The sequence below is a fragment of the Otolemur garnettii genome, unplaced genomic scaffold, assembly GCF_000181295.1.
Source record: "Otolemur garnettii isolate 467f Iridium unplaced genomic scaffold, OtoGar3 scaffold00012, whole genome shotgun sequence".
Lineage (NCBI taxonomy): Eukaryota > Metazoa > Chordata > Mammalia > Primates > Galagidae > Otolemur > Otolemur garnettii.
The window spans coordinates 453,853-466,720 of record NW_003852407.1 but is presented as its reverse complement, the minus strand read 5'-3'; the positions used below and the strand labels follow the sequence as shown (position 1 = coordinate 466,720).

The 12,868-nt window shown below is 37.8% G+C and overlaps 1 protein-coding gene across 1 annotated transcript in view; it reads left to right on the top strand.

The window, feature by feature from the left end:
* DCC (DCC netrin 1 receptor) overlaps positions 1–12,868 on the top strand; it is a 685,279-nt gene that overhangs the window by 396,818 nt on the left and 275,593 nt on the right. The window contains exons 9-10 of the mRNA XM_012801997.1: positions 4,763–4,911; positions 6,586–6,724. Of these exons, the coding sequence (XP_012657451.1) occupies positions 4,763–4,911; positions 6,586–6,724 (288 nt within the window). The remainder of the gene's footprint in view (positions 1–4,762; positions 4,912–6,585; positions 6,725–12,868) is intronic.

Here is a 12,868-nt window from a genome sequence, read left to right as displayed (position 1 = left end):
TGAAGATGTCAAAATCTACCAAAAACAATTGGATCACAAAATAGACTGTTTCAAGATAGAACAGTTCATTGAAGGTAGGAAACAATTTAATAATGAAGAGCAATTTTTTTTCTCAGAAAAGAGACAATTAGAAACTTTGTTTGTGGATACTTGAAGTCAGTGCAAGGAGGCTCCTTTCCACTAATGGCATTTTTCATCACTTCTGAAATTCTTCAGCAAGCGCAAGCCTGTGTTTTCCCACTAGTGTTCAATGACCATTAGGAAGGCAAAAGAATGCAATTGGTGAACAGATGATCAGGATTGGTACTACCTGTGTGATCTGACTCCAAATTAGGATACTCATGCTTGACATTTTTCTCATCAGGAAAATTAGGGATCACACACACACAGTCACAGTAGAATCTCTGTAAGATGACCACCCAAGGGTCTGTAACAAACTGGTCAACATACAGAGGTGGTCGACGTAAGGAACTAGGTCCACTGTACTGATACGTAACGTACATGGGGTGCATGTCTGGTCTATGGAAATTAGGCCAACTTCAGGAGGTGGTCAATGTAGGGAGAGGGTCAACTGTGGAGGTTCTACTGTATCTATCTACTGTATATTTCTACTGTGTGTGTGTATAGACACACTGTGTGAGGGAAACACTATTTCCTGAACCCTTGTATTCATAAGGCTGAATCAACAAAATCAAATGGATCAAACTACAGAGTATGTTTTAGGCTTCTGATTTAGGGTAACATTTGAAAATTGTATATGAAATCATTCATTGGACACAGGTGTACTGAGTACTTGCTATGGTTCAAGGTTGTGGAGGAGAGACTTGCTCCTGTTACTGAGGAAACTAAATGGAGTGTTTGACCTTCCTACCCGGACAGAGCCAGGATATTAGCAGCTGAGGCGGGGCTTAGCAGGGGAGGAGTATGACCGAGAGAGTTTGCTTTTGGGGGGAGAGTACGGCTCTGAGCTGCAAGACATCTCTATCGTCAGTTTTCCTACAATGCCTGGTGGAAGTGTCAGTGTGGTTGGCACATCTGGTTCCTACAAATTTTCAAGACTCAGTGATTTTCAAAGAGTCGTAGGCCGCCACGCACACAGACTCTCCTAACCATGAGTAGCCCTGCTTCTCCCGGTGGCTCTCTCAGCTTGCTTTCCCACATTCTTATGGGTTTTACTCTGAGCACACAAGCCATTTGTAGCTTCCCTTCCATGCCACCCTTGGAGCCTCAGAAAACTCTCCAAGTGGCATGAGCACATCTCATACTTCTTCCTTCTCTGCGAAGTCAGCTTCTACTATGCATGTGATAGGCCAGGTGAGGTGCAAGCTCATTTCCTCTCCTTTGCCCCTTGAAACTTGGAGTCCATTTGAATGGTTCCTCAACCATCCCTTTGAACTCTAGTCCCTGCCCTTCCCTTACCCCCAACCCCGACACCCACTAGTCTCCCTGTTCTCCTGGAATAGTTCTGGAAAATCAGGTCTGGGCTCTTGTTTTCTCAATTAGTCCATTTTGCATTGCTATAAAGGATATTCCTGGCACCAGCCAATTTATAAGAAAAGAGCTTTATTTGACTTACAGTTCTGTAGACTGTACAAGAAATGTGACACCACCATGTGCCTCTGGTGAGGGCTCAGGAGCTTCCAATCAAAGCAAAAAGCAAAGGATAAGAAGGTGTGTCACATGGCAAGTACAAAGGGAGAGGAGCAGGAGGTTCCAGGCCCTACTTAACCAACCAGCTTGCAGATGAACTATATAACAAAGTGAAAACTCACTCATTATCATGGGGTGGACACAAAGCCGTCTGGGAGCAATCCACTTTCAGGACCTGAATGCTTCCCACCAGGCCCTACATTCAGTACTGGGGATCAGATTTCAACATGGTATTTGGAGGGGCCAAACCTCCAAACCATGAATACCTTCCTCATAGGCATTACATTGCACAGCAGGAGAGATGCCCTTGAAATTTGACCATTTTATTTATTTACTTTTAAGGGTTTTTTATTTAAATAGACTTAGAGAGTACCAATGATAATTGTGTTACGTTGATGAACTGCCTAGTGGAGAAATGTAGGCTTTAAATATACCCATCAGCTGAATAGTGTTCATTGTACATGGATCACTACAAAAGTTTTGAGACAGACTATGCTATGGTCCATTATTTCACTTCCAAGAAACACAGTCAACAGCACCCATTCGGATTCACCTGTGAAAGTCTGAACTTGCTTGGCTCAGTGGTGTGGCTGGGAAGGCTTCATTTGCTTTTATCCACGTGGATTTTTTTTCTTGTTTTTTGACTTTTGTAATAACCCTCGTATCCAATGGGTAATTTTTATCCCACTATCATGTCCCCCCCTTTTCCTTCCGAGGCTTTATTGTCCATTAGTCACTGGCTGTGGCTGTGCATACTCATTACTTAGTTCTCACTTATAAGGGGGAACAGACAGGATTTGGTTTTTGTTCCTGGGTTAGAATATTGGCTTCAACTTCCATCCCACTTTCTGCAAAAGTCATTATTTCATTCTTTGCGAGGCTGAGTAGTATTCCGTGGTATATATATACCACTTTTCTTCACTGACTCCTCAACTTAAGTAGTACTTAAGTGGGTACTTTGTGAATGTGAAGTAAGACATGAGAAACCCAGTAGGTATAGGTGTCATTTTTTCTTAAAATAAGCTCTTCTCTGGGTAGATCCCCAGTAGCAGACTGCCGGATCAAATGGTAGTTTTACTTTAGTTATTTGAGAAATCTCCATACTATTTTTCACAGAGACTGTTGTAATTTAAGTTCCCACCCATGCTGTGAACAGGATCTTGTGCCTCTGAATGTGACGCCCTGAAAATAGAAAAAGACATGGCCAGAATGAGTAACATTTTATTAATTGAAAAATGACTAGTTCTTTTAAAAAATGACTGAATGATCTAAAAAGAGAAAGAAGGACTTTAGTACTGTTTCAGCTCACAGTAGCCTAAAGAGACATGGCAATGAACCCTGACCTTAGACTAGATCCTGAACCGTACAGGGGTATGCTACAGACACGGTGTTGTTGGCCAGTGGGTCCAATTACAATGCAAATGGTGATCAGGTACAAGTACTGTGTTAACATTAAATTCACTGAATTTGACAACACTATTAATTTGTACAGTATTAATGTACATATTCTTAAAAAATGTGCACTCAAGTATTTAGGTGTAAAGAGCTATGGTGTGTGCAACTTAATTTGATACATAGTCTCTCCTTTGCTATATGTGTGTGTGTGTGTCCCCCACACACATTTCAGATTAATAACAACAGGTAAATCTGGAATCTGGACTGTTCAATGTATTATTCTCAGTCTTAACATTTTCTTTTTGTGTAAAATTACTTATAATTGAAGTTTTTAGAAGAATGTTAAAAAATGTCATTGGTTAACATGAAAAGAATATAATATTTAAGAACAGTTTCAAAATTTGGGGAGAAATAAGTGAAAATGGCATAAAATACATGTTTTTGACATGGATATGTATTTTCCAAATGAATCTTGTACTGCTGCCATGAGGAAACTGGATTCCAGGGAAGAAAGTCTGCCGAATGATAACAAAGACAGGCTGCAGGGTTCCAGGCTGATCTAATAAACTATTAGCTATCATGCTAGCCCATGTTTTAGAGGCTACTTGGCTGTGGAAGTTCAAAGTCAGAGGCTGGTATTTGAGGCCTGCAGTGCACTTCTGTACACAGCTGGGGAGAACACAGACAGTGTTTTAATATGGCTGTAGTTCTACTTGCAATGATGGGCCCATGTATTTATTTTAGTTACTGATAATATGGCCGTTACATCTATCATTTACAAACCACATGTAGGTATTTACATCTAGACCCAGATACACAAATACAATATTGGGGACAAATTCAGAATTTGCAAAGAGTGAAAAATGCAGTTTCCCTTCTCTCATTTTGCATCTCACCCTGGCCTGACCCCATGCCAGGCTATTCTCAGTCTTTAATAATCTATTTGATAACAAGATGCTGTCACAGACCCCACTGGCGGGGGTGGGGGGGGTCACATAAGACACTGCCTGCACCAAGGTTCCTTTCTAAAATCTGAAAATTACTGGACCCTGATATACCCCTGGACACAAGTGTTTGCAGTTGAGTGATTGGGGACCCATGCTAATTTCATTAACAAGCAATTTACTTATTCTTGATTAAATAAAATGATAGTTATCCACATTCTGTCATAACTATCATTTTATTTCATGCAATTAACCATGAAATCCTAAAGCTTATTTAAAGGACCCAGAATCGGGTAAGATTTTAAAATGCTGATTTAAATAAAGGTAATGTCGTGAATGATATCCATAGCTCTGCTACCCTTTGAACGATAAGTAGAACCACAATGGACAAGCACCCTAATTATATTTTCTCTTTCCTTCTGCAGTTATTAGCTATACCCAGGCAAACACATACTGGAGTGATGATAAATTTTGTAGACTAAGAATTTACTCCAGATTCAGAATCCAACTCCTTTTGCCATTGTCCTAGTCACTTATACTGTTTGACCGGTTTCCTTAACTGTAAAAGGAGGCAAATAATTTTGACTAAGCTTTCTTCTGAATTTTAAAATGAAGTGATTCAAAAATGTTTTAATTTTATTTCTCCTTTTCTCTGTTCTATATGGTTCTAAAATAGCGTTCACAACCCTCATACCTCGAACACTAGAAGATGGGATTGTGTTTGTTTTGAGAAAGGGAACCCTCTTATCACAACCAATTTCTTTTGTGTGCAGTGCAAGTCCCGGGGCCAGTAGAAAGCCTGCAAGCTGTATCTACCTCACCTACCTCGATTCTCATTACCTGGGAACCCCCTGCCTATGCAAATGGTCCAGTCCAAGGTTACAGATTGTTCTGCACGGAGGTGTCCACGGGCAAAGAACAGGTAGGTAAAGGAACGGACTGCATTGATTCCATGTGTTGGAGGGCTGTACAGCCAGAAACACAGGAGACCTACGAGCTCCTGATCCAGCCCAGGGCTTTGCACATTCATCGAATAGCTGATTAGTTTCAAAGCACTTGCTATCGGAAACTGTAAACAATTAAATTGAATTCTGGTGGTGAGATGGCCAAATGGGCAATGAGGTGAAGGCAGTAGAAAAGAAGACAATTTGGGGTTTAAGCGTGCAGCAGCCTGGGCCAGTGAGGGTAACCGCATTGGTACTAATTCACCTGGTCCCAAAAGCCATTTGCCATTTCACTCCTTATCCTAAGGAACAATTCTCCTTATCATCCGTGTATCCAATGGCCTTAACCTAGCTGTTCTTTTTAATCCCTATATATTTGATATTATTTCTGTCCTCTCCCCACCGTCAGGCAGTACACTGTTATTTTTCATTATTTCCATAGAACTCCCTCTTAGAAGTCTTTTCTCCTCTTCCTTACATTCTCCTTTTACTTTATGTTTAGCACAGACTCTTGAAAAGAAGTAATTAGTTATTTGGGTGAACTAAAATGGAACGAGTCTCTAGGGAGACACATGAAACATAGCAAATCTATTGTGTGGCAGTGGAGATATTTGCCTCCAGAGTCTCAGCTTCTTGTGGGAGAAGATATTTGAGTGACTGTAAAGATAAATGGACAAGAGGCCTCCTGGTAGAGGAGTTCTTACTAAGGTAGTGAAGGTTGCCAGGCATAGGACATTATGTTTCCACTAAAGTGCATGACTGAGATTTTTTTATTTAAAAAGAAATATTTGCCACAGTCACATTCACAGTTCCAGTCCAGTCTCAAGTAATTATATCATAAAATAACCTTTGCAGGCGCCTCCTATGTGATTGTGTTTTGTTGCTGTTGCCCACCTTACTATTTGTATCTCTCATTTTTCAACTTTCTGTTTAATACACTGGCTGTTCTCTGTATTTAGCTATACAAGAATGCATTTTACCAACCCATTTAAATCACTTTAAAAACAGTGTCACTGAAGAGAGATGTTGAGTGTTGAAAGCTGAGCTCATTGACCTTCACTGCAGCTGTGAAGTGGGGACACAGTTTCAACCGGTCACACAGCATTTGGGGAGAGAAAAATGGTGGCAAATCAGTTGACGTGAACTATGATGACACCACTGCACTCTAGCCTGGGCAGTAGGGCAAGACCTGTCCCCCAAAAAATAGCTATGGCCAGGTATCTGCCAGCTTCAAAAGCTGTGGGTATATCTCAGCAGGGAAAGAGTGAAACCTGTTATTCTTGGTACATTAGTCCATCTGGGGAATAGGAGCAAATCTCTGTTCCCATGGAGTTATAAGATGCCTCTGCCTATCAGAGTTTTGGTATGGGCACAATAACACCACCAATCAGGCAACATAGTGGGTAGTGTGAAACGAATTGGACGTTAGTGACTATAAAACAGCTTGTGCTGCTTTAACAAGAAGTCTACAGAGTAGTCCGGGCTCCAGTGGGGAGGCGGGGCTGTGTCACATGGTAGATTTTACGACTCATCATAAAGCCAGAGTTAGTTCTGTAAGAGTCTAATATCCAATTCCCTGATGACACAGAAGGCCTGCCATTTCTCCCTTAATATGCTCCCTTAATAACAGTTTGGGTGTTTTATCTTTCCAGAATATAGAAGTTGATGGATTATCTTATAAACTGGAAGGCCTGAAAAAATTCACAGAATATAATCTTCGCTTCTTAGCTTATAATCGCTATGGTCCAGGAGTATCTACGGATGATATAACAGTGGTTACACTTTCTGATGGTAAGTTATAAATAGCAAAACTCCATTCACGCATTGGTTATAATAATAAAATATTATTGTGTTTATGTTATTGATTCCATTTCTCAAGGCTTCCTAAGTAATATTTTGTGGAATATATGCGCATAAGCTAGAAATGTGGCTAGTTCATTTATGCTGCCTGTTACAGACAAATTTAAACTTTCTTTTTTTCTCATTTCTTATTAGATCATGTGTACATTGATGCATTGTATACATTAATGCATTTAGGGGGCACAATATGCTGATTGCATATACATTAATGCATTTAGGGGGCACAATATGCTGATTGCATATACAATTTGGAATGCTTACATCATACTGGTTAATATGTCCCTCCCCTCATTTACTTAATTATTGTGTTAAGACATGTATACTCTACACATAATGGTCCCAACATGTACTCTGCAATATGCACCATAGGTGTGATCCCACCATTCACCCTAAACTCTCTACCAAAGTATGTCCTCTGAGTTGGTATGGAATAATAGGTAATCCTCAAAGTGACTTCTGCCTACAAGTTCAAATTATTTTGTGTGTGTGTCTTTATTCATGTAAGTACTCTAACAAACATGCGTATATGTGTATGGACTACAGATTAGTTCTTTTATTTCTCCTAAAAGGATGCAGGTGATTGAAAGGGTAAATGCTACACAATCCCTCTATATGTACCTCTTGATTTGAAAATATATCCTAAAGACTTAGGCCAAATAGTTCACCATTGAAAATATTAAAACTGAACATGAAGATGTATACTTTTAGTTGTATTTTCTGTAACAAATGAAAGATGAGATATATTTCTAAAAAAAAAAAAGATAGAAGAAGAAACCTTAACAAAGGGAATGAATTTGACCTAGTGGTAACAGGAACTAAAGATTTAAGAAATGGTTAGTAATGAACGGTTGTAAAATTTGATAACAAGTGAAATGAAATAAAACAAGAATATGGGATATGGGGCTATTGAAAATGCAGGCAGGTGCAGAAGTGCCAAGATGATCTCCATGGATATTAATAAAGCAATGAGCTAGCCCTCCTCAGCAATGGTTTCCAGGTTGCATGTTTAATTCTATAAACTATAGATCTTTTGAATTTAAAAAATGATTCAGACCTTTTGAATTAAAAAAATGATTTTACCTTGTGATTCCTTGACACATCCATCATTCTTTAATCTGGGAAAATATCCATGCGTATATTTTTCATGGTATCAATGGAATGAAGAAGGACATGCCTGTTATTAAGGGCAGTGCAAAGAGAACACAGGAGTAAGGCTCATTTGCAGTGTTGACTTGAAAGAATGGATTTCATATGTAATACCCTTCAGTATCATTTTTTAATGCGATTCTTGTGCCCATCCGTCTGATTCTGTTATTGAAGACAGAACAGAATATTTATTGGCAGAATAAATTACTTCACAACTTATAATTATAAAAATAAAAGAAAAACAAATGAAAGTGAATATTTTACATAATTTATGTAGATTTCATTCACACTCTGAACTGTAATACTGTGGCCTTATTCTCCACTTTGGTTTTAAATGTCATAAGTGAGAAAGATAGATTATTATTCATTAGCCCAAGAATTATCTTCTGGAAGGGTTGCAACATGTAGGACTTAGAAAATGCCTGTCACTGAAAACTAAAAAGATTTCATGACCCTAACCCCAATAAACGTCACTGTGCAGGGGACATCGAGTTCCCTCTATCAGATGCATTTGATAGGAAAAGGCATCAACTCTGCGGGGCCCGTAGGTTGGGTTCCCTGACCTTGTCTGCATTCATCTTCACAATCAACTCATCCCTTTTAATTTCCAACAAAAATCTGCACTTTTGGCTTCGTCTCCTTATTATTACCATGTCCCTTCCTGTCTGCTTCAATCAAATGTTTTCTCTCTCCTGAAGCTGCTCATGTTGAGGTCAGATATCAGATTTATTTATGTTCAATCACATTTGAATAGTCACCTGCTTCCTGGTCCTCAGTCATTCGTGAAGTGCGCTTCTGCTTTGACATTTTGGGTATTGCAGAAGGTGGATGATGTGAAAAGTAAACAGGGTGATCCAGGCAAGCCCCTAAAACTCCTCATGACATATGTTTAAGTGTTTAATCAATACCATATCTTCCAGTGTGTACCTTGCTTCTTCTCATTATATTAATATGACATGCTCCTAAATATGACAGATGGTATTATAGTTATCCTTGTATTCCCCTTAACTGAATAAGTGTTTATTGGATTCATCAGGCTATAGAAATGTTTGCGTATAACGACTGATCCTGGGTGGTGCCTGTGGCTCAAAAGGGTAGGGCGCCATCCCCATATGCCAGAGGTGGCAGGTTCAAACCCAGCCCCGGCCAGAAATTGCAAAAAAAAAAAAAAAAAAACAAAGAAAGAAAGTAAAAAGGACTGATCTTTAGGACTTCCACGTGTGGGGTTAATTTGACATATGATATAATTAGACACATGTCTAAATGTGTCTGTGTTATAGAGAAAATCATAATTCTTATCATGTCAGAAACATCCTTCCTAAAAAATTTATATCGGGGCATAGAAAAATCAAAAAAGTAAAAATTAAATGTAAATAACTTATTTCCTGAATTTGTTATTCCAGTCTTTTTTCCATGGTCTGCTAGGATGCATGTTTGTAATGACCATGATCCACACGAGCTGCCGTCTCTGACTTAGCTCTGATTTAATTGTTTCCCTGCGTAGAAACATCAACTTTCATTCCAATTCCTCCTCCTAGTGTACCATTGGTTTCAATGACTTGCTTTTTCACACAACTGAGATTATAGAGCCCATGATCATAATAACTGTTTTTGCCTGTTTGTTTCAAAGTAATTTCTCCTCAACTGGTTGGCATGGGTATGTTATTAAGAGCTTTTATGAATTAATTAATAATTTTAAGTGTCCAGGCTGGTTTGCCCTATGTCCAAAAGCTGAAGGTCCAATTTCTTAGGTAATGTAACTACGAGCTTATTACTGTTACCACCATTATCAGTTAGATTTGTTACTAGTCTAAGAGGCTGATTTAAGTACTTTGCATTAACCTTTTATCCCCACAATAGTATAATTTTTTCTACTTCATATGTGACAAAAGTAAGTTAGAAACAGCTCACAAAAGCTAGTAAGCCGCAGAGCCAGGCCACATAAGCTGGTGAGTCAAGAGGCAGGATTTGTTGTGGAAACATACGTTTCTCTCATTTTATGATAAAAGATCCTTTAAAATGCTGATAATTATTTTGCTCCAGAAGTTGTGTGTGCTACACAGCACACATTGGCAGAGGGGAGGAATTGGACTTATGGAGATTCACCCACGAATGTGAACACTTGATGTGCCCTGCAGAATTCCTCACCAGCCTGGGTTTCACACCAGCATCCTCCTCCATAATTTAAGGGACTTTCCAGTCCCACCTCAGATTGACTTTAATGGACCTATTTCATATTTTGAATAGAGAAGTGTCCTTTGCCCTCTGCTTCATGAAACAAGACATCTGGGGAAGACAAAAACCCAGATAGATGTGAGTTCCCTTTACTTTCACCAGCCATGGAATCCTATCTGTTATGTCTACTGATCTCTAAATAATATGGAGGTTGATAGTGAGGAAGAAGTCGGGATTGATAACTCAAAATACCGTGGACATTTTTCTTTACTTTCCTCTCTGCTATGGCAAAAATAGCCAGTGTGGGACCAGTGACAAGTAAGAGACATTTATATTGTAAAGAAAATAGGCAAAATACATTAACATCATCGTTATAGGAACCCCTAGTATTTTATTATACTACCTTTTAATTCTTAATACAGAAAGTAACTCTGATGCTTCTAAAAGTGTGGTAGTTATAGAAAGAAGAACCCATGTTTAACTTTCCTCCTGGTATATTCTTGGCTTTCTGGAAATGAGATGTTAAATATTGTTTATAAACTTAAATAGAAGTGACATTTGAGGTTTGCATATCAGCTGGCACAGTGTGTACAGCAAGACTTGACAAACTTAGTTTATTTTCTCCCTCTTCCAAAATCCAATCACTTATCATAAATTTAGTTCGTGTTACTGAAATTATGTTTTGCGACTACTTAATTGGCCAAAAAGTGGGTTTGATATGATTAGAAACATATAACATGATATGTAAATGTTGTAATATATGAAATATAAACTAGAAATTTGTTCATAGTTTAGCAAGTGACTCATTAACATTTAATATTAAGTCATCCTTTCCTTGGCTATTGGAAGATAATATTTTTCAGAAGTTTATGACATTATCTGAAATACAGCATGTCATACCTCAACTGATACTTCAGTTAAAATAATGTTGCAATTTATACTTCAGTAAGTATAATACTCATTAAATAAATTAAAATTAATACATTAATAATGCATTTGCAATTTATACTTTAATTTAAAAAATAAAATTGGAAAACCAAACAAAAATTGTGGCCAAACCCTGAAAAGAGTTTTTGTTATACCTTATAAACTTTTGAATGAACGTTGGATGAATGAATTGTTTATTCATTCAACAGCTATTTACAGGGTATATATCATATGCCTTACACTCTTGATGCTGGTGATACTGCATCAAAATGAACAAAAATCCTTATCTCTGTGAGGGTTTAATTCTGGATTTAATATTCTGTATTTAGTAACAGAAGCATGAATGTAGAAGTTTAAATATAAAAATATTTTCTACATTATGAACCTTTTTGAAAGAATACTTGTTGATTTAATTCATTAAAACCAAGCTACATTGGTGGAGTCTATGGGTCAGCGGTTAGGCGTTGGCCACGTATACCCAGGCTGGCAGGTTCGAAGCAGACCAGGGCCTGCCAAACAATAATGACAACTGCAGCAAAAAATTAGCTGGGTGTTGTGGCGGGCGCCTGTAGTCCCAACTACTTGGGAGGCTGAGGCAAGAGAATCGCTGAAGCCCATGAGTTGGAGGTTGCTGTAAGCGGTGACGCCATAGCACTCTACCTAGGGCAACATAGTGAGAATCAATCTCAAAAACAAACAAACAACAACAACAAAAAATCCCAACCTATATTGTCTACAACTTTTATGAGGCACTAAGTTCAAAATCAAAACAAAATAAATAAATGCATTTTCCATCATGTCCAGAAAGATTCAGGAGCTACTGCGTAAGTTAAGTATTCATTTGCTCATTCTATCCTTGATCCAGTAAATATTAATTGAATGTCAGCTTGAAAGATAAAAAGATTAATCAGATATATATCATGCTTTCATGGTGGTTACTTTTCAGAAAATAAAATCAGAGTAGTGCATACATAAATTTAAGGTGAACTATAAGTACCCTATAGAAAAACATAGATTTTTGTCCAAATTCAAATAAAAGAAGAAAAACATGACCAAAAAATGGCCCTAAAATTTCTTAAAGATGCCTGAGAACATCTCTTTTTTAGTAAATTCATCATTTATCAGGAACAAAGATAGGGGCTAGTCATTTTGTAGATTAATATGTGTTAAGAATTTATTGAATTCTGCTTCTATTCCTATTGTGGGGCAGACAGTGTGCATGAGTGGTTGTTTGTTTGTTTGTTTATTTGTTTGTTTGTTTTATGATTCTTCTCAGACATCTAGACTAGTCCCTGACACATAACAGCCATTCAACGAATGGTGGTCATTGAATGACTCCCATGATAGAATATTCACATTTTTGATATATAAGTATTTCTTACAAGTATGAAAGGAAAACTGTATAGGTTCTTCCATCTTCTATAATGAAGAGAGTAATAAAAATGCAGGCAAGAGAAACTGAAAGCTATATCAAGAAAATCTACAAAGAACAATAAGGTGAAAGGCGAAAGATTTATACTATTTGAGGAAATCTTTCTAATAGCAGAGTATGAATGTTTTAACTCAATAACTAAGAAAATGACATGAAAGTTATGTTAACCAGTTTGATGAGAGTATTTCAAAATGTGTATGAAAACCGCACACTGTACCCCATGATTGCATTAATGTACACAGTTATGCTATAAGAAATAAAAAAAGAAATATTTTAATCTAAAAAAAGAACAATAAAGTGCTTATTTGTTAATAGAATTGAGTGAGGGGATGCTGTTTATTAACCTGCTTGCCTCTATGATACACAGGTTTAATTACAAACTGCTAAAAAAGAGA